Source organism: Sinocyclocheilus rhinocerous, unplaced genomic scaffold (genome assembly GCF_001515625.1).
Source record: "Sinocyclocheilus rhinocerous isolate Xijiao unplaced genomic scaffold, SAMN03320098_v1.1 scaffold1294, whole genome shotgun sequence".
Taxonomy (NCBI): domain Eukaryota; kingdom Metazoa; phylum Chordata; class Actinopteri; order Cypriniformes; family Cyprinidae; genus Sinocyclocheilus; species Sinocyclocheilus rhinocerous.
The window spans coordinates 2,933,173-2,955,737 of NW_015656157.1; the positions used below are offsets into that span (position 1 = coordinate 2,933,173).

Below are 22,565 nucleotides of genomic sequence, written 5' to 3' on the forward strand. Positions count from 1 at the left end.
ACGAAGCGTTTGAGAGAGGCGGGGCATAGAGGACCTACAATAATGTACAGTATTTGAAAAATAATGTGCTTTTTGAACATTAAAGCATGTCAACATATTCTGTTACACCAAATACACAAAATAATGATCTTTAAAATAGCATCATATGACCCCTTTAAATGTGCGCAGGCAGTTTGAGTGTTGTAGTGTAGTGTGTACTTGGCTGAATGCTCCACTGATGAGGGGATGAAATGATGTGTGCTGGCCTGTGATTGGATGCTGATTCAGCGGTGTCAGTCATCGTCCATGTGGCGCTCCTCCGCAGTAGGATGGGAACAGAATTTATAAAGCCCAGTCATTTACTGTACATTTGGGGACAAATTGATTTCCTATGAAGTCAGTGTCTGGATTTTGGAGTCTCTTATCGCTGTGGCAGGCAGATGGACGTGTTGTCCTGGGAATGAGTTCTGGAAATGAATGATGGAGGATGGGGTGTGGGGTCTCTTATCTCAGCTTCACCGGCAAGGCTATCACATGAATGTGTGCCAGTGCTTTGAGCTTTGACACCACTCTGATTAAACCACAAACACTTACCACTGATGTCCATGCAGAAGTGCAGAGATGTTAATGCCAATGCTAAAGAATCTAGCTATCTATCTATCTATATATCTGTTTGTGTCTATCTGTCTTTCCATCCATCCATCAATCCATCTGTCTGTCTGTCTACCAGTCCATCTATCTATCTGTATGTCTGTCTGTCTGTCTATCCACCTGTCTATCTATTCCTCTATCTGTCTATCTGTCTGTCTCTTTTTTTATCTGTCCATCTGTCTGTCTATCTTTCTATGTAACTTCTGTCTGTCAATCCATCTGTCTTTCTATCCATTCTGTCTGTCTGACTGTCCGTCAATCGATCTGTCTGTCTGTCTTCCTGTCTAACTGTTTGTCTGTCTATCAGTTTGTTTGTCTTTCTATCCATCTATCAGTCTATTCGTCTATTCTGACTGTCCATCAATCGATCTGTCTGTCTGTCTTCCTGTCTAACCATCTGTCTGTCTATCCATCTATCTGTATGTCTGTCTGTCAGTTCATCTGTCCATCTGTCTACCTGTCTATCCGTCTGTCTGTCTATCTATCCATCTGTTTGTCTGTCTGTCCATCTGTCTGTCTGTCTATCTATCTGTCTAACATCAGTCTGTCTTTCCATCTATCCGTCTATCTGTCTGTCTGTCTGTCTGTATATCAATTTATCCGTCTGTCTTTCTATCCATCTGTCTGTCCATCAATCCATCTGTCTGTCTGTCTACTGTTTAACTGTCTGTCTGTCTGTCTATCAGTCTATCTGTCTATCCATCTATCCGTCTGTTTGTCTGTCTATCCATATCTCTTATCTGTGTCTGTATGTCTATAACTGTTTTTTTTTTTATTATTATTTTTCGCTTTTAGCTTAGTAACATGCTAATATCAATTTCTATCAGAGTTATTTGAGATGTACGTGTGTGTGTGTGTGTGTGTGTGTGTGATTAACATGTAAAAGTCGTGTGAGCACGGAGCACTCTATTAACCAGCGGAAGCGAGTGTTAGATAAGAAAGTTATGCAAAATGTGCAGCGCTGCGGGACCCCCGGGAGTAGGATTGAAAAACTTTGTGCTACACGGCTTCCTTGATCCTATTCTTCTGATCCAGGATTCATCTGTCTGCTGATATCTGATTGATTTTGAGGGAAGTAAGAGGTGACTTTTTTTGCTCGCACAGTCTCTATTTATATCCCAGTTAGACATCAATATCTGATCTCACGCATTGATTAGAGCTTCGTTGGGTTTTCAAAGTGCGTTGTGAAGATTCCCCACCTGGAGAAATATGGCAGATCTCCTCAATCCCGCATGATCCCCCAAGTTGTGTGGACTGCATCACAGCCAGGGTTAGAGGGGGTTTACAAAATCTATCCTCGGCTACGTAAGCCCTCAGGCCGTCGAGAGTATCTGATCTGGTCGGGGGGAAATCTTCAGCACTGCATCTCACTCCATTCCTCTTGCATTTCTCTTTTTGCTACATTGCGCTCCTCTGTTCCTTCCTCTCCCGCCACACACTCTCTCTCTCTTTCGTTCTCTGTTTGAAGACAGCTTTGAGAGCAAGTTTGACCTCCCCACACCAGAGAGAGAACAGAGGCACTGTCAGATCTGAGGAGCAACAGTTTGAAATGTTGTGACACCTCTGCTCATTAGCTTCTGCAACGCTCCCCGAGTTGTTGCACTAGCCCTGTCAGCAGTGGCTTGGACACTGCCTGACTTCAGCTCACTAAAATGCTGCCCCTAGCCGAAACCCAGCACTTTAGACTCGACCCAGACCATCACAATAAATCATCCAGCTGTTTTCCTCCAAACTTCAATTTGATTTGGAAGTACAGATGGCAGATGTGTCTAAGGATTGAAAATACTTTGACTTGATTAGACACAAGCGTTGTCTATCTTTATATTTGTCTGCTATCATCCTATCTATCTATCATTCTATCTGTCATTCTAGCTATTTATCATTCTGTATGTATGTCTGTATGTATGTCTGTCGTTCTATCATTGTCTGTCTGTTGTTCTATCTATCTATCTATCTGTGTATCTGTCTGTCTGTCTGTCAGTCTGTCTGCCGTTCTGTCATTCTATCATTCTATCTGTCTGTCTGTTGTACTATCTATTATTCTGTCTGTCTGTCGTTCAATCTAGCATTCTTTCTGTCTGTCTGTCGTTCGATCTATCTGTATATCTATCTGTCTGTCTGTTGTACTATCTATCATTCTTTCTGTCTGTCTGTCGTTCGTATATGTATATCTATCTGTCTGTCTGTCATCCTATCTATCATTCTTTCTGTCTGTCTGTCATTCGTATATGTATATCTATCTGTCTGTCTGTCTGTCTGTATGTCTGTCATTCTTTTATTCTATCTGTCTGTCTGTTGTACTGTCTTATCATTGTGTCTGTCTGTTGTTCTATATTTCTGTCTGTCTGTCGTACTGTCTATCATGCTGTCTGTTGTTGTATCTATCATTCTATCATTGTCTATCATCTATCTATCTATCTATCTATCTGTCTGTCTGTCTGTCTGTCTGTCGATGACACTGTATTTAGGTGTTTAGTGAATAAGATGCAGAGTTGTTTGCGCTGAAATGTGCCACTGTTTTGTGATTTCGCCCCTAGGTATTTCAGACCACATTTGACTACAGCCTCTGGTCCTTTTAACCTTAATCAACTTTTATAACAGCAGTAAACCTTACTCGTCTGTGGACGTCTATATTTATCTTAAAACTGTCAATAACCGAATGGCTTCTATTGATTGAAGCACACCCATGTGGTTTGCGTAACTGAATGTATCAATCTTTTGGTGCGGCAGTCGCTGTCAGTGGTCTGAGATCCTTTAAATGAAGAAATGTCAGAGCGGTATTGATGAATGTGAATGTCGGTCATCATTTATACCTCTCAGCTCCCAGCGGGTGACTGGCTCCCATTGTGCAAATGTGATTTTTACTGACATATTATTGCATTGCAAGCCTTCGCTTCAATCCATCTCCAAATAATTACCTCTATCTATCTATCTATCTGTCTGTCTGTCTGTCTGTCTGTCTGTCTGTCTGTCCGTCCGTCCGTCCGTCCGTCCGTCTGTCTATCTGTCCTTTAATCAAATACTGTAATAATTGATCAAAATATTTTATCACTTTTTATTTTTATGATTACTTAATTTTATTGTATTTCTTTATTTTTATCGCAATTAATCGCAAACACAAACCCTTAACCTGATGCAAACCCAAAGTTCTGATGAAATGAAATGAAACTTTGCTGAAAGCATGACAATTTGCAGGACCCTTCATGTTAGCTTCATTAGGAGCGTCTCAAGAGACTCTTCTTAGACGTAAATTGACGACTCTGTTTCATCAGCGTTCTGAAAGGAGTGTTTGTTCCCACAGGCGTGTTATTGTAGACCGCCGCCTCAGTAATAGCAACTTGAGGAAAAGATTACAAGGGCTTAGCAGTGCTGCATCCTTTTATGCTTATATATTATTGTTTCATTTTTGTTTGCTCATCAACTGCTCCCGTTTGCTGATTATCCCACTCCATAAAGCCCTCTGCACTGAAAAAGCCATTCTCGCACCGCCAAAGCAATTATGATGAAGACAATCAACAGAAACAGGACACACGCCTCTCTGAAAGAGTGTAATTTATCTTTCAAATGTTAAACAGTTATAAAATAACGTCTCGGAAAGCTCTGAATTTCATGCACTCGTTTGGAATGTCATTGCCGATGACTGCAGCGACTCTAATCCTTTGAGGAAATGTCAGGGTTGTCTTGTCATTGTCACACATCTTTAGGGCTCTCCTAAACTCCTCCTCCCCGAGGGAATTACAGCACTTTGGAAGAAGTTTCCTGTGAGGAAGTTCAAAACAGAAAAGTTTGAAATGGATTATATAAACATTAGTAGAAAATGCAGATACAGTCTTATACTACATTTTGTTGTGGCATTTTATCCATCAATTTATCCATCTATAGTTCTATTTGTTCAGTCATTTTATCGCTCTATTGTTTTATCTATGTTCTATTTATCATTCTATCTCTCTATCCTCTATTTCATTCGTTCTATCGCTCTATCATGCAATCTATTGTTCTATCGTTCTATCTATTTTTTGTTCTATCTTTTGTTCTATCTAATGTTCTATCTATTGTTCTAACATTCTATCTATAGTTCTAGCTATCATTCAGTCACTCTTTCTGTCATTCTATCTATCATTTAATCATTTTATTGTTCTATCCATCTATTGTTTTATCTATCTGTAATTCTATCGCTCCATCTATCATTCTATCATTCTGTCTATCAACTTTTTAAGGCATTTTAGTCTGTCCATTCATCCATCCATCCATCCATCATTCTATTCATATTCTATTCATCATATCTATTGTTCTATCCTTCTATCTATCATTCTATTGCTCTATCGTTCGATCTATCGTTCTATCTGTAATTCTGTCGTTCATCGGTCTATGATTCTATCGCTCTCTCTGTCGTTCTATCATTCTATTGTTCGTTCTGTAAATGGTTTCTCAATTGTTCTATCTATATCTATCTATCTTTCTGTCGTTCTGTCTATCTGTCGTTCTATCTAACTGTCGTTCTATCGCTCTATCGGTCTATCGCTCTATCGTTCTGTTATCTAATACATATGTATATGCAATCTATAGTGAGCTTTATTTACATAGAGGCCACATTTAGTGCTGATTACACTGTACTTTAGGTAGTTAGTTATGTAATCCATTTCAAACTGAAAAGTTTTAAATGAATTATATAAATATTTGTAGAAAATTCTGATACATTGAAATACGGAGCCAACAGTTCAGTGTCTCTATACATGGACAAGATGGAAGAAATGCACTTTGATGGCTTTGAGCAAAGGCTTGGAGGTGCAAACAACGCGAGGACAGAGGGGCGCTGCGTCCCAGACAGCTGATGCATTGCAAATCGGCCACTGTCAGATCCGTTCACATTTTCAGTCATTATTATTTGAAGCCAAAAGCACAGCATAATAAAATATCATCAGAGAGAAGTTGTGGAAGAAAGTCCTTGCTTTGTGGTATTGATCTTTCTCTTCTCGGAACGTTATTAGATTCTGATCCCATAAAAAAGCGCTGGATGGATCATTTGGCTGTGTAATAGTTGATTGCATTTGAGGTCTCATTTATAAGGGAAGGAAGGACTGTTTACATTTTATTTGGCACGTCATTAACAAATGCCCCAGCAGCCACTGAAATTGAAAATATAAATCTGGTCAACACCAAACTAAGCCTCTTTCCTCCAGCTCTCGGAAGCTGCGGAAAATGCTCAATAGCCAATGTCAGAAGGGACAGGGTTGACTGACTAAGGCTGCCTCAGCTGTATTGTATAATGTTTTCAGCACAAAATACTGGCCCTGTTTGTTTCGTGTGGCCTCTCTTCCTGTTCGGCCAGCTCTCAGGACACTTGTTTTACTAAGGCTGCTGCCAAAATACTATTGGTCTCCAGAGGAAGGAAGGGATGCCTGGTCGGTAAGTGTGTCTAGAGGAGCCATTCGAGCATGTAGTGTGCACATCCCAGCGGTCCATTTGATGTTAGCTCAGTTTACTGATCCATTTGTAGTTCATTTTGGACTCGAGTAATTTACTTTGAACCAGTTGTATCAATTTGCAGAGTAGTGGTGAACATTTTAGGTGAGCAATAATTGCATTGACGTGATCTGCAAATCAGTGGGATAAGTCATTTAATGATTCTGGTTCCTTAAAAGTCCCATTAACAATTCTTTTAGTAGTTAAAATTTAAATTAAGACTTCTAAACTATTAATAATTCCATTTGATTTAAATAATTTCTTTTTAGAATTGTAATTTGCTAAATGTGTTTTACACAGAATATCATTTTTACAGACCTTTAAAAATATTAAAGATGTTATATAAAGTATGTTTAAAGTATGTTTATTAAAATTAAATGTCACAAATAATAACCAAAAACAAAAACATATTTCATTCTCGAACTGGAACACTGCAACAGTCCTTGTGTCCTTTTTAGTCTGACATGAGTAAAATTCAATAATTTCAGCAAGTGAGAGCACAGATTAATTTTTAAGTGCTTTTGATTCACTCAAAAGAACTGCTCATAAGAATCATTCATTCAGGAATCTGACTACATTGCTTGCACTGTACGTTTTTGATTCACTCAAACAGATTCATAAAAGTAATTTGTTTCAGAATTGAATTACACTGGTCATGCTGTTTATGTTTGATTAACTAAAAAAAAACGTCATAATCATTCATTCAGGAATCGGACTACATTGCTTGCACTGTGTGTTTTTGATTCACTCAAACTGGTCCATAAGAGTCATTTGTTTTGGAATTGAATTACACTGGTCGTGCTGTTTATTTTTGATTCACTAAAAAGAACCACTCATAAGAGTCATTCATTCAAGAATCAGACAGGTCGTGCTGTGCACTGATTCACTGAAAAGAACCGGTTCATAAGAGTCATTTGTTTGGGAATTGTAATACACTGGTTGTGCTGTTAGATTTTGATTCACTGAAATGAACTGGCTTATAAGATTTATTCATACAATAATCAAACTGGTAGCTCTGTACGCTTTTGATTCACTTAAAAGAAATGGCTTGTAAGAGTCATTTGTTTAGGAATTGAATTTCACTGTTCTTGCTGTTTATTTTTAGTTCAGTGGAAAGAACCACTCACGAGAATCATTTATTCAGGAATCAAACTACACTGGTTGCACTGTACATTTTTGATTTACTGCAAATAATCTGCTCATAAAAACGTTGACTCCTGCATTCTACTGTGGAGGTGTGCAATGTTTGGATGTATTAATGAGAGAAGCATGACTCCGTTATCCACCCCTTGTGGTTCCTGGGATTGGGCATCTAGACATACCAACTCTTTCCCTGTTTGAAGTCCACTGACACTTTGACTCTGTGATAGGGCTACCACTGCGTCGCTTTGATACAGCAGAGCTCTCCTTTCATCCCAGCATGCTTCTTCTGCATCTAAAACCTCATTAGTCCAGCCATGGGTGTTTTATACTCCAGGCAAAGAGGAGATGATCCAGCCGCCCTCTGCCTTTGCCCTCTCTGGAGCCCAAGAGATACACTCAGAGGGTTTGTAGGCTAGAGGCTCTCGTTTGCCAGCTGTGTCTTAAATGATTTTGCCCTCAAGCTCGGGATGAGCAGAACAAATGGTTGCAGGCAGGTGGACTATTGGATTTAAAGTGTGTGTGTCCATGTCTGCGTGCACCCCGCTGACCCAGGTCTAATTTTATGTGTGGCTATGTTTATGTCTGTGGAAATACAAAGATGAGAGTCTGAGAGGCTTTTACAATGGATATTTGTTTTGTTTCAGAGCTCAAAAATGTTAAACTATAGCGGTAGGTCTTCCTGTTTTTCTGCTTAATGCCACAGGGTCTTATAAGTGTATGTTTTATTTATTTAAAACTTATGCTGAAATATTTAATCTTTATATTTCTTCGGGTTTTTCTACATTTTAGTAACCACAAATAGTACAAGTTTGTTTAAGCATTTTTAATAGATTTTATATATTTTATTATATTTATGCAAGAATAAAATTTACTAGCATATAAACACGTGCATGCATGCATACATAAATTACTGTATTATTTTAAAGCTATATTATATCTCAAAACTAATTTAATCTCCATGTATTTATTTTTTTGTTTTAGTTAATATTAAGTATTTATTTAGTTTTATTCTCAGATGTCATGTAATAATATTTATTTTATTTATTATATTGTTGTATTTATTTATTTATTTAAAACTTATGCTTAAATATTTAATTCAATATTTAGTTTTGTGACCACAAACTGTACAACTTTCATTCATTCATTCATTCAAGCATTTTTAGTATATTTTATGTATTAAATTATATTTATACAAAAATAAACTGTAATAAATATTAAAACATCACCTACATAAATGCTATATTATAACTCAAAGCAGTATTTCATGTCCATTTATGTATTTATTTTGTTTTAGTTAGTACATTATAATATATTATAATGTTTATTATCATGTTGTTTTTATTTATTTATTGCTTAAATATAAAAAAATAAATACAATTAAAATCTTTACATTTCTTTAGGGTTTTCTATGTTTTAGTTACCACAAGCAGTACATTACAAGTGTGTTATTTTTACCTGGTGGTTAATAGATGCATGTTGGAAACTGCATTTATGTTGGTAACCATAGCAACAGGAATCAGGATTAAGATAATAATCGCATGAAAAATCACAACAAACATAAATACTATTGTTATTTATGCTGTATTTTAGATGTACATATCAGAAATATATCACATAAAACTAGTGTTTTTAAAATGTACAAGATATAGTACATGATATTTGGCTTAGGGCCATCAAAAACTATTTGAGTTGCACAAGATGAAACTCGACAGACTGCAGCCCAGAGATTTCTAATAAAAAGTTGATGCCCAAGTCATTATATAATTTGCATGCTGCTTTTTCACAGTTAACTTTTATGGTGCATTAACTTGCAAAATGACTTTATGAAATGTCACGTTTACCATCACAGCTGTCATGCTGAAATATCTCGAGATATGCCAGTGACGTTTAAGCAAATGTGCTTTGTATGGTAACCAGGAATTTGATTTGAGTTAAACTAGTGTAAACAGCACACATGTGTCTAATACAAGTCATTGTTTTTTTAGATCGAAAACCAAAATGCCAAAACATTAGGTCATTATAGAAACCATGAGAGAAGCAATATAGGTTAAACAGTAGCTGTACGTTCAGTTTTTGAAAAAAGATCTTGAAGCAAGGCTCAGCAAATACATTTTCAACGCAAGCGGTTGACTGATTCCCCCCTGCTTACCCAAAGATTTGATATTCACAGCTGGTCCGAGTTCTTTTTGCACAAACATGTTTATAAAAAGGGTCCAGCTCATTATTATAGTGATTTCAGTCCTAGTATTGTACAAGTTCATTTCTAATAAGTAATTGGAAATATAGCAATGTTAGGACATATGTTAGTTTGGAAATAGAAAAATAATGAGAACAAAATCGCAACTTTCTGGTGTGCCGTTTTTATAGCACCCGAGGTACTTTCTCAGCGCTAATGAAATGGTGAAAAAAAAGCACAGCCCAATGCGTTGTTTCTGAATCTCTGTCTCTGTTGGTTCTCACAGATATTGATGATTGTCAGTCCAATCCATGTCAGAATGGAGGCACCTGCATTGATGAGATCAACTCTTTCGTATGCCTGTGTCTGCCCAGCTATGGTGGAGCAACCTGTGAGAAAGGTAATGAAATGACACACGTGCACTTACATGCAAATGATGGGATTAGAGAGGTTTTAGAGGTGGGGGAAATTCCTGATCTGGGTGTGATCTGGAATAAACAGCATCCTTCCTTTCAAACAGTTCGCAGACTGTTTTGTGTCACCCTGAATGGGATTATATAGCCATAAAGACAGACTGATATATGTGTGTGTGTGTGTGTTTATATATAATAAAAAATAAAAATAATACATAAATGGACATGGAGTATTGTTATAATTTGAATATATATATATATATATATATATATATATATATACACACACACACACAACGAGATTCTGTGTACTGTCTTTTGGTCCAATAAGTAATATCTCTGTCTTATCCGAGTTTAATAGGAGAAAATTATTGGTCATCCAATCTTTTACATTTTTAACACATTCTGTTAGCTTAGATAATTTAGAAGTTTCATCTGGTCTTGTTGAGATATATAGTTGAGTATCATCTGCATAACAGTGGAAGCTAATCCCGTATTTTCTAATAATATTACCAAGGGGCAACATGTATATCGAAAATAGCAGAGGACCTAGGACAGATCCTTGTGGCACTCCATATTTTACTGGTGATAATTGAGATGACTCCCCATTTAAATGAACAAGGTGGTAGCGATCGGACAGGTAGGATCTAAACCATCTTAAAGCCTGCCCTTGAATACCTGTATAGTTTTGTAATCGATCTATGAGTATGTCATGATCTATAGTGTCGAACGCAGCACTAAGATCAAGTAAAACTAGCAATGAGATACAGCCTTGGTCTGACGCAAGAAGCAAGTCATTTGTAATTTTAACAAGTGCAGTTTCTGTGCTATGGTGGGGCCTGAAACCTGACTGAAATTCTTCATAGAGATCATTTTTTTGCAGGAAGGAGCGCAATTGAGCGGACACAACTTTTTCTAAAATTTTAGACATAAAAGGAAGATTTGAGATGGGTCTGTAATTTGCCAGTTCACTAGGATCTAGTTGTGGTTTCTTAATAAGAGGCTTAATAACCGCCAGCTTGAATGGTTTTGGGACGTGACCTAAAGACAACGACGAGTTAATAATATTGAGAAGCGGTTCTTCTGCTACAGGTAACAACTCTTTCAGTAATTTAGTGGGTACAGGATCTAACAGGCATGTTGTTGGTTTAGATGCAGTGATAAGTTTATTTAGCTCTTCCTGTCCTATAGTTGTAAAGCACTGCAGTTTATCTTTTGGTGCGATGAATGAAGCTGAAGTATTATACGCTGTAGAATCTACATTTGTTATTGTATTTCTGATGTTATCTATTTTATCAGTGAAGAAATTCATAAAGTCATTACTATTAAACTGTGAGGGAATATTTAGATCGGGTGGTGTCTGGTTATTTGTTAATCTAGCCACTGTGCTAAATAAAAACCTTGGATTGTTTTGGTTATTTTCTATGAGTTTGTGGATATGCTCGGCCCTGGCAGCTTTTAGAGCCTGTCTATAGCTGGACATACTGTTTTTCCACGCAATTCTAAAAACTTCCAAGTTCGTTTTTCTCCATTTGCGCTCAAGACTACGAGTTTTTTTCTTGAGAGAATGGGTATTACTGTTGTACCATGGCGCAGTACGTTTTTCTCTAACCTTTTTCAATTTGATGGGGGCAACAGCTTCTAATGTATTAGAGAAGATAGTGCCCATGTTGCTAGTCATTTCGTCTAGTTCATGTGTACTTATTGGTACACAGAGCAGTTGAGATAAATCAGGCAGGTTATTTGTGAATCTGTCTTTGGTGGCTGGAACAATAGTTCTGCCCAGACGATAACGCGGAGCGATATAGTTATTATCAGTAATACGCAGTATGCACGATACAAGGAAATGGTCAGTAACATCATCACTTTGAGGTACGATATCTATATCAGTAAGATCAATTCCATGCGATATAATTAAATCTAGCGTATGATTAAAACGATGAGTGGGCCCGGTGACGTTTTGCTTGACTCCAAAAGAGTTTATTAGGTCAGTAAACGCAAGTCCTAATGCATCATTTGTATTATCAACGTGAATGTTAAAATCTCCGACAATTAGCGCTTTATCAACAGTAACCAATAGGTCTGAGAGGAAATCTGCAAATTCTTTTAGGAAATCTGTATATGGCCCTGGTGGTCTATACACAGTAGCCAGAGCAAGAGATACGATAGATTTCTTTTGCATATCTGACAGTGTAACATTAAGCATTAGTATTTCGAATGAGTTAAACCTGTATCCTGTCTTCTGAGTAACATTGAGAATATCACTATATATTGTTGCAACACCGCCGCCACGACCAGTCTGACGGGGCTCATGCTTATAACAGTAGCTTGGTGGAGTAGACTCATTTAGACCAATATAATCATTAGGTTTTAGCCAGGTTTCAGTCAAGCAGAGTACATCAAAACGATTATCTGTGATTATTTCATTTACAATAACTGCTTTGGGTGAGAGTGATCTAATGTTTAGGAGCCCAAACTTTAAAAATTGTTTTTGTTCATTTATTTTACATTTTTCTGGTTTAATCACGATAAGATTTTTTCTAGATCCTGCATTAAATTTATATTTTGACCTCACTATTCGGGGAACAGACACAGTCTTTATAGATTGGACAGCACAAGTACTTCTATCATTTAAGCGGGTAGAACACAAGTCATCAGGGCAGTTATTTGAGATTTGACTTACTAGTCATATGGTGCGTAGCGTCCTGGAGATGTTGTCCGACATGAGTTCCGCTCCGACTCTGCTGGGGTGCAGGCCATCAGCGCGAAAAAGCCTAGGACGCTCCCAGAAAAGATTCCAATTATTAACAAAGAGCAGTTTCTGTTCTTTACACCATGACAATAACCATTCATTTAAAGCAAAAAGTCTACTGAACCTTTCGTGTCCTCGTCGATACGTGGGAAGCGGTCCTGACACGATGATCGTCGTCGCGGGCGATGTGCGGCGCACCGTCTCGATCAGGCTCCTGAAGTCCCTCTTCAGTGTCTCCGTCTGCCGCAGCTTGGTGTCGTTAACCCCCGCGTGAAGCACGACCGCTCCGGTGCTCTCGTCGCCCTTCAGGATCGCGGGTATCTGCGCAGAAACATCGAGAACACGAGCACCAGGGAAACAGTGAGTGTGCACTTTACCTTCAGCTAACGTAGCACGGACGTGCCGGACGATGGAGTCTCCGATGATCACAGCGTCGCGTTCCGTCTCGCGGAGGGGAGCGAAGCGGTTCCGGGTGGAGATCTCGAAGACCGGAGGCGGCGGAGGGGGAGAGGTCGTCGCCCGGGGCCTGGCTCGCGTCTTCCGCTGCGGCTGCACCCAGGGTCCGTGGTGTCCCGGCGCCGGAGTGAAGGACATCTGGGAAGATCGCGTCCTGGGTGCACCGGGCCTGTGCAGAGAAACACACGGAGTAGAGGTGGTGGGAGAATTAGCAGCGCGCTGTATACTTACCTCGGACTTGTGAGCGTCAGCCTGGGATGATTCCAGCGCGGCTCTCTGCTCTCTCAGCTGGGTCTGCCTCACCACCAGGTCGCGGATCTGCTTCTCCACGGCCTCCAGCTCGAGGTGCACCGAATGCAGCTTGAACGTGTCCTCGCCTGCACTCAAAGGTAGACACACATCCGCCATTAAAGCAAGTAACAGTGAGTAAAACAATGGTAATGTGTGTGAATAGAGTATTAGTAATGTAAGCGAGATTAGCGGCAACCACGCTGCTAGCGGGCTATTTGCTAATAGCGGACTCGGGAAATCAAAATAAAACTAGTGATAACAAGGCGCTCTGATTGTTTTTGTTGTAGAATACGATAGGGGATATATTCACACGTTATAGAAACGAAAATGATGGTGTATAAAATTGATTTTAAGATAAAAAATTAGACGACAAAGAATAAACTTGACGGAGCTCAAACTCAAAACACATGGCAGCAACAAACAGGAAGTGACGTGATTGAACAGGGTTATTACTATTATAGTATTTGGTAATATTTTGAATGATCTTATATTTTTATATTTCATATATATTAAAATTTTTGTTTAAGTTTAGTGTGTTTCTTTTTCTTTTTATGTGCTTTTGTCATTTTTAGTAATTTTTTTATTTCAGTTAGTAATTTTATTCCTTCAGCTTCGTCTAAAATGTATTTTATTTCAGCTTAACTTCAAGTAGTGAAAACGAGATTTAATAGTTTTAGTTAACTATAAAGCACAGATATTTTGTGTAAATAAATAAATAAGTAAACATAAATAAATAATTCAATAAACAAATAGTTCAGCACAAAAGAGAGTTTTTAAAGATACTCCGTTGTTGTCTCTTTTTTTTATTTACACACTTGTGCTGTCAAACTGTTGTATAAACTCATAGCCATGCTATATGGCTGTATATGCGGCCTCGTGCCTACAGCCGAATCGCAGCTGTGCTGATATACAGCCATATCCCACTGCTACTCATGTGATATTGCTCATATATATGGTGACATATGAGTTGATATTTTAGTAGTTGAGTAAAAAACAAATAACTAAAAGTACAGGCCTTTTCACCGACAGCAATTGGTGCAGATAGCCCAGGTGAGTCCTGTCAAACTAAACAAGCTGCACCTGTACTGAGACGCAACACATTTAATTCTGGTGTAATCCAAGCTGTGTCAGACCGCTGCAGCACGATCACTTTCTCCAGCCTGAATGTGTTTGCTTTACCGTCCTATGGCCTTACAACCAAGCGTTCAGCTGCAAGGCAATGAAGCATGGGCGATCAATCCCGTCCCTGTCGTGAGAGAGAGAAAGTGAGACCGAGAGGGAAATGGGAGTGAGAAAACAGAGGAAGCAGTGACTTAGCAGGTCAGACTTACGATCGCTCTGGTGGAGCGAAACACACCTTCACCCAAATCCTCCCCTCCAAATGTACCCCCCAAAGAGAGTGGGGGGGTGGAGCCCTCCCATCATGCACACACTTTATGTCTTGTAAAGTGGGCTGGAGGAGTGGGAGCAGTAGACTGGAAAGGGTCCATGGCTGCCCTTCTGGTGGTGACAGGATGTTCGTTTTTGGGTGAACTATTCCATTAACATGCAGGACTACTGTGAGTGAGTCTGTAGTCTACATTTTCCAGGGCTTCATTAAATGCTTGATTCTGATTGTTCACAGTTTGTGGCAAAGGATTATAGAGCACAACAGTCGGGGGGCCAGAAGAAAAAAATCCCATACTTTAATGAATATACATTATTTTTATACTTATAATCTACAATTTTGAATAAATCGTTTTATGTTTTGACAGTTTTTAATGAAATTACATAATCTGCCATTGTTCAAGGAAAATCTTTTTTTTTTTTATTCATACATTCATTAATGCATTTATTCAAGTACAAATTCCATTCATTTTCTTCAGAAGAGCTGATTTGTAATGATAACTTAAAATTGTAAAAGATTGACATTTTTGCTCAAATTTTTTGCTTACCTCAAAGCAAATGAGGATTGCATCACCACCTTGTCACGATTTCTGTTCACTATATAAATATGGTCTATTTGTCACCTGAAATGGCATTTTTAAATTACACCTTGAGAGCAACAATCTGGATGTTTTAGTGCATGAACAGCGGTTAATGTACAACCGCACACACCCCTTCAATAAGAATGATCAAAGAGGTGCTGAAGCCCGTGTCAGGTTCATTTGTTTGCTCGCCCAGTCTCCGGTGTAATGTGATTCAAAGACTGTCTGTTCTCATCACAACCACATCTCTTCAAACAATCCTTTGAAGCTCACCTGCCTCCACCAGAAACCTCCAGTTTCCATGGCGACCACTACCAATGTCAATACACCTACAACACCACCAAACCGGTCAGGTTCAGAGGCCAGCTGTTCGATACGCGGTGTAATGTGTATATCAACAGACCCACTGAGCCAATTAATATGTTGTGCTAATTGCAACTCTTACGGACAATCAATTTGAGGTAAAAGCATTTCTAAACACATTAAACCAATGCATTAAAGCATTTCACAGAGATCTCTAATGTATTTTTGTGGGAAAATAATCCTCAATTGTCTTTAACATCGTTAAATTTTCATGCACCATTTGCTCTGAAGAAATTTAGCTTTTAGCACCTGTAATTTTGGCTCAAAAATCTTGGGAAGTACGTGTACCTGGCAATTTCTGCTGGCTTTGTTAAACTTGAGAAACTGAAAAGAAGAAATTCATAAACATGCATAGCGTGCTCTAAATGTCCTCTATTCTTCATGTGAAGCAAATCATTTGTGAATTGAATAAAAAGCTGATTAGCGTGTGACATGCTTAATTAATCCCAGTGCTGCAGAATGCACTTCAAAACGTATTTCATGCCACTTGCGTATGTTAATATCGTGTACTTGTTCAGTTCTATATCTTTTCTTTTTAAATCCCAAGCTGTGACGCAAATATTTGTTCAGAGAGAACAGAAAGTGCCTTCGGATAAAGGTGCAGAGTCCCAAGTGAGGATGAATGGACATTAATGATGCCTGTGGCTTGTGAGTCACATTTTAAACCGATGCTTTCAATGCAGGAAACCACCTGCAAAGACTCCCGAGCACGACAATTTCTGCATATATCTCTCGCTTCCCGCTCATAATTTAGTGAGTGCAAGCAATTCCCACCGTATCTGCCTGACTGTGAAGTATTTGTTAAGTCAAATGTGTGGGGAAGATTTATGAGCTGGAGTCATGCCTGATGCTTATTAACTTAGGCCCACCACAAAATCATTTTGTTGTGGTAGTCGGAGTTTGTCCTCGGTCTAGCGTGATGGCGCAAACATCTCAACTAATGTTGTTGTGGTTTTCAAACAGCCTTACTGTTATTACGATATAATTATTTCAGAGATCACAACACAGTTCCACCCAGGGGTTGTTATTTGTTTGTTTGTTTGTTTAGTGTGAAGGAGCAGTGACTTCATGGGCAACTTTTTCTATATGTACAGTATATATGTACATTTGTATATTGATGTACTGTTTTCTTTATATATAATGAAAAAAATTACTACTATGTCCTAATAGAATAAACAGGTTAATTCTAAAATTACATTCTAAAAAATAATTCTAGTAATTCTAATAATTCAAAAAAAAAAAAGGCTTTTATTTAATATTTATGAACATAATTAATAGTTTAACAGCATTACACAGGATTTATTTATTTATTTATTTGACTTCAAGCAATGACTTGATGTGTTTTTTTTTGTGTGTGTGTGTTTTTTGGGGGGTATTTTGACCCCTGGTTTCACAGACAAGGCTTAAGCCTAGTCCCAGACTAAAATGCATGTTTTAACTGAAAGAAACTTGCACTGACATATCTTAAAATATGCCAGTGCCATTTTCTTTTCTTTTTTATATACAGTGGGTACGGAAAGTATTCAGACCCCCTTAAATTTTTCACTCTTTGTTATATTGCAGCCATTTGCTAACAGTTTCTGCGTCTCAACTATGCTATTTCAACTGTCACACAAATTGTAAAGAATTTGTTTTGTATTTTCAGATCATTTTATTTTTATGTAGGTTCTACCAGAAAAACAAAGTGACTACTTCATTTAATACATGAGTTGATATACAAAGTATAGTTTTGATACCTCTGTAAGATTTTCTGTCTGACGGTGGTGAGTTCAATAGATGCAACTGAGAACCATCAGGTTTCACCGTTTGGAACCATCATGTAGTCTCAATCCATTCTTTCAGGCTAGAATGTTGAAATGGTCAATATTTATAATAAATATTGAACAAGTTATTTTTGTATGTGGCTGTGTTGACTCGTATTGAGGGCAGAAAACACATATTTTGTAAGAAAACAGAAGAAGCAGAAGATTGCACCCAACATTGTACCTCTCAAAGAGTTTGTTTTCTCATGAAATTTGTCTGAATTAAATCATTGATACAGCATATTGTGAAATAGGTTGTTAAATGGTAGCCACATATTTTTACCTCACATATCTGTGGCATTTTCCCATCAAGCCCTGATTGATTTCTGTCCCTAAGTTCGCCTGCCAGAGAAAATAACTATTGGAGCTTGCATGTTTGTAACAAGGTTAAACAATTCACCAATCCGACCTGACAGCATTTTCTTTTATCTTGAGAGAAGTTTTGTCAAGAGTAGGCGATTGATTGACAGCTGAAAAGAGTAGTGGGCATGTTACATGCCGTCTAGTCTGAGCTGGAAGCAGGCAGACCTGAAAATAATCAAGACCGACAGTGAGTTGCACCACTGAGGTCCTGCATTAACTAATATTGAGCACAGCCAAATTAATCAGTCTTCTGGGTCTTTAGATAGTGTTTGCACTAATGAAGATTTCTTAATTATAAAATCACATCAACAGGAGCATGTGGTGAAGATTACTAAACACGGGTGGTTGAGCAGAGGTACAAATTGCTAGCTTGTCTTTTTTTTTACCAATTTTTTTTTCTGAATGTGACTCAGAAACTCCTCTATATATATATATATATATATATATATATACACATACATACATATACTGTATATATATATATATATATATATATACATACATACATATACTGTATATATATATATATATACACATATACAGAGTTCTGGCATGAAACTCTAGATGGCGCAGTCCGATAGGTCTAGCTCAATCTGACCTAGTGACATCATTGTCACATGGCAGCTGATTGGTTCTCTCCTGTATCGGTAGCCAATGAGCTCGCTGCTCAATTTTCAAATACCTGGCTGTTGCTTGCTGTAACAGTTGGCATTGCACTTCAGAGCAGCCTAAATCAACATCTAAGATTAGTGAATGCTCTTTTAATCCATATCGCTGTGTATATTTGCGTGGTCTGCCTAATTGAATACAAAATCAACCGTAAACAATTTTAAACTAAGTGTCATGTCAGCAGTTTGCATTGTATGCAGCAGCGAAATATTAAGCAGCAGCATTTGGCATGTTTATACAGCTGGAGCGAAAGGCAGTTTAGAGCTTGTAATCGCTCTGAGGACACATTAATAGTCACGAACATGAAAACAGGTTAAATGAAATAATGGTTCTCCATATACATCGGCGATTATCCCAGTGTTCACGTTCGTTATATTTGCTCAGGTGGATGCTGGGGTCTTATCTATCGGATTGTAATGTGTACCATTTTGTTAATTAACATTACCAAATTAACCGCGTCTAATTAGAGTTAAGCCAGTCGGCATGGTAGCCCAGGCACACATAGTCGTAGGCCATTATTGTTAAGCCGGTCGGTGTGGTAGCCAAGGCTTACATAGTCGTAGGCCACTATTGTTAAGCTGTTCGGTGTGGTAGCCAAGGCTCACATAATCCTAGGCCACTATTGTTAAGACAGTCGGCGTGGTAGCCCAGGCACACATAGATAGTAATACATGCGGTTCACATGGCTCTTCGGAGCAGCAGCAGTACAAATGTCTTGGCGATAGATCTGCTTTGTGGGGGATGTCTTTTCTTTCCTTGTCTGTTTATCTTCATGTGTGTGGATACATGCATGTCCACTGATGCAGCAGTTTATCCTTATATTCAGCAGCATGCATATATTGTCTTGTATTGTTTTATGTAATGTGTCTCCTGCTTTGTGGGGGGTTATTCATATGTGTTATATGTGCAGCAGCAGTATTTCTTACATGCTTACAGCAGCATGTTGTGGATGTATTGGCAGTAGCAAGTCTCGGTACTTGCTCTGCCGCAGCAGCAGCAGCGTAGCAGATCTATTCCGCCAAGACCAAATACATTAACATTGTCATGTACATTACCATGCCAATCCCTCCGAGAGTTGTCATGACAGAAATATATTAGTGCTGTCAAAATTAGCGTGTTAATGTATGCGATAATTTTTTTCAGTTTAATGCATTAAAAATATTTTGAAATGTTAGTTAGTTGTTTGAGAACAGTCTCAAAGCTGTCTTTGTAGGGCAGGTTTTTAGTCATTCCAAAAAAGTCACATACAGCATTTCTAGTAAGACTAGTATTATTTTAATTAAATAATTAACATTATTGAAGTTGTTCTGCCGAGTTTTATGGCACAAGTCCACATTATTTCCACATTGGATTAAATAATGAACAGTATCAAAGTTGTTCTGGAGAGTTTTATGGCACAGGTCCACATGCATACGCTGCCTAATAATCTGTGGCAGACACACTCAGGAGGAAGAATCAAGTATTCATCAAGCTTCCATCTTCATGCATCAGAGAGCCACGGCATGAGGATTTTTTTTGTTTTAGGTTACCAATCAGGGCTGTGAGCCAGTGAAAATCACTCCCTTCTGCTAGAGGAATACGAATGAATGCTGCGGAGTGCTGGTATTAGTGAGGCAGCTGGAAAAACTTTCCTAGTTTTGTTTCAGCAAAGCAATTGTTGAAGTTTGGCACTAAAAATGCACAGAATTTCTAAAACTTAGTTTGGCAAATGCATTTTTCACTGTGAACGCCTCCCTGCAGCAAAAAACAAATTGAATTTCCAGGCTGAGTGGTGATGCTAACCGGAGGTTCAGTGCTGGATCACAGCAATGCTGGCCTTTTAGGGTTCCTGCAGGTCCATAAAATATCTTAAAGGCTTTTCAAACTTTAAAGCTGTAAAAAAAAAAAAAGGCTGCTCATGACATCCCAAAGGGCATCTTACAGTATTTATATTAAGTTTTAGTAAGGGTTGTGCACAATTCATCCTTGAATTGACATTGAAATATATTCATACTGTATGAATTAGAAATTGTGAATTAGAAAAGCAAGATTTATCAAGACCAACTGTGAATGTTTGTAAGAAAGTTTGACAAGATGATGGATGGATGGATGGACAAATTGAACAACAGATAGATAGATAGATAGATAGATAGATAGATAGATACTGTAGATAGAAAGATAGATAGATAGATACTGTAGATAGATAGATAGATAGATAGATCGATCGATAGCGAAATCTATGCTTATATGCATTTGAAAGTGCTGATGGAAAAAGTGTCACTTTCTTGCTGTGCATATTAGTGCTGTCAACCCTGCGAATGAAAAGAGAAAGCAGTAGACTCTGTTGAGCATTGCAATTTGATCAGTCCAAGAGACTGAAACCACACGGCATACAAGCTTCTGGATCCATTCAGCACTGTTGACAGAGTATTGTAATACAGTGAGAACGTGTCCAAATTGGTGTGCTCCAGCAGAGCCTGCCCTCTTATCTACAGTTGCAGAAAGAATAGAGATGCTGGAGGCATTACAAGTCACCGTTCGCATACCTTGGCACCTGGCCCAGAATGGGAATGGGCGGTTGTCACCGGTCCTCCACCTGAAAGCCTTCGCCCCAAAGCCTAGTGGGAGTTGCAATGCTTTGAAGAAAGCAGCCCAACGGTGTTCAAAGCAGATGATATTGCTCACCACAGGCTTTGCTTTCATATCCCGTGCTCATTAAACCAGTTCTTCTGCAAATATTTGCAAAAAGAGACCCGTGGAAAGGCCGAGTGAGTTCTTTCATTTCTTTCTTTTTTGAGAGGCTCAAATGGTAAATCACGACCCAGAAATGCCTTGCAGGTTGATAGGGTTGAGCAGCGAAAAACAATGCCAAATGTAAATAATAAAATGCAACAATCACATGTATAAGTAGGATAGGAAAACAAACAAATATTTGTCAGCTTTCAAAATGGAGAAAATAATTTCCATATATATTTCACTGTTTATGTGAAAGGCTGTGCAAAACAAAACAAAAAGCAAAACAAAATTAAATAAAACTACAAAACAAAAAAAACACAAAATAATACAAATAGCAAAACATAAAGCAAAACAAAAAGCAAAGCAAACAAAGCAGAGCAAAGCAAAACAAAAGCAGAGCAATAGAACAAATCAAAAAAGCTAAACAAAAAAAGACAAAATAATACAAAAAGCAAAACAAAACAAAGTCAAACAAAAAGCAGAGCAAAGCAAAACAAAACAAAGCCAAACAAAAAGCAAAGCAAAACAAAGCAGAGCATAGTAAAACTAAAAAAAAAGCAAAACAAAAGGAAAGGAAAAACAAGACAAAATTAAACAAAACAAAAAGCTAAACAAAAAACAAAACTAAATAAAACAAAGAAAAACAAAATGAAAAGCAAAATGAAAAACAAAAAGCAAAACAAAACAAAGCAGTACAACAGCAGAGCATAGCAAAACAAACCAAAGTAAAGCAAAAGCAGAGCAGAGCAAAGCCAAACAAAACCACTCAGAATATATAAATACAGGTTTTTGTCAGAACTGTGGTACAGAGGATAGTGCGACCTCTAGCTTCTCCACTGTCCTGTTATTTTAAGGCAAAAAATTATATTATTAAATTAATAAAATCAATTAAAATCAATAAAAGTATATTAATAAAATTTAGGAACTCTTCTTTGAGAGGCTTGCTGGCTGTCTTGGACACTTGCAGTTTATCTGGAGCTACTTTCAAGCATGACGCACCGACGGCCGGCACGTTTTCTTGATTAATGCGTGGCAAGTCAATGAGCAGCAGTTAAAAATAAAAAGGGCAAGTGCTTTCAGCTGAGTGATTGGGTCATTTATCCCCATCACAATGTGATATTTTAGTTTTGTGGTTTCAAGACCCCTGATGAAGCATTCGGGGGGTTGATTTTCATGTGACACCATTCCGCGAAACACGTTTTTGTTCTTTGTGAGAATGGAGGCCATAAACAAGCCTAAGTAGACACGAGAAGCGATAGTGAAGATTACTGTTTCAGCCACCTCATTCTGTCTCGGATGATGTAGCCAAGATCATCCGAGAGTGAGGAGTAATAAGCACACTTTCACAGATGTGAAAGTGAT

At 38.1% G+C, this 22,565-nt stretch overlaps 1 protein-coding gene across 1 annotated transcript in view; it reads left to right on the top strand.

Annotated features, from left to right (window-relative positions):
- The window catches only part of LOC107719650 (neurocan core protein-like), a 140,018-nt gene that overhangs the window by 101,695 nt on the left and 15,758 nt on the right, over window positions 1-22,565 (top strand). The window contains exon 9 of the mRNA XM_016527136.1: window positions 9,699-9,812. Coding sequence (XP_016382622.1) covers window positions 9,699-9,812 — 114 coding nt within the window. The remainder of the gene's footprint in view (window positions 1-9,698; window positions 9,813-22,565) is intronic.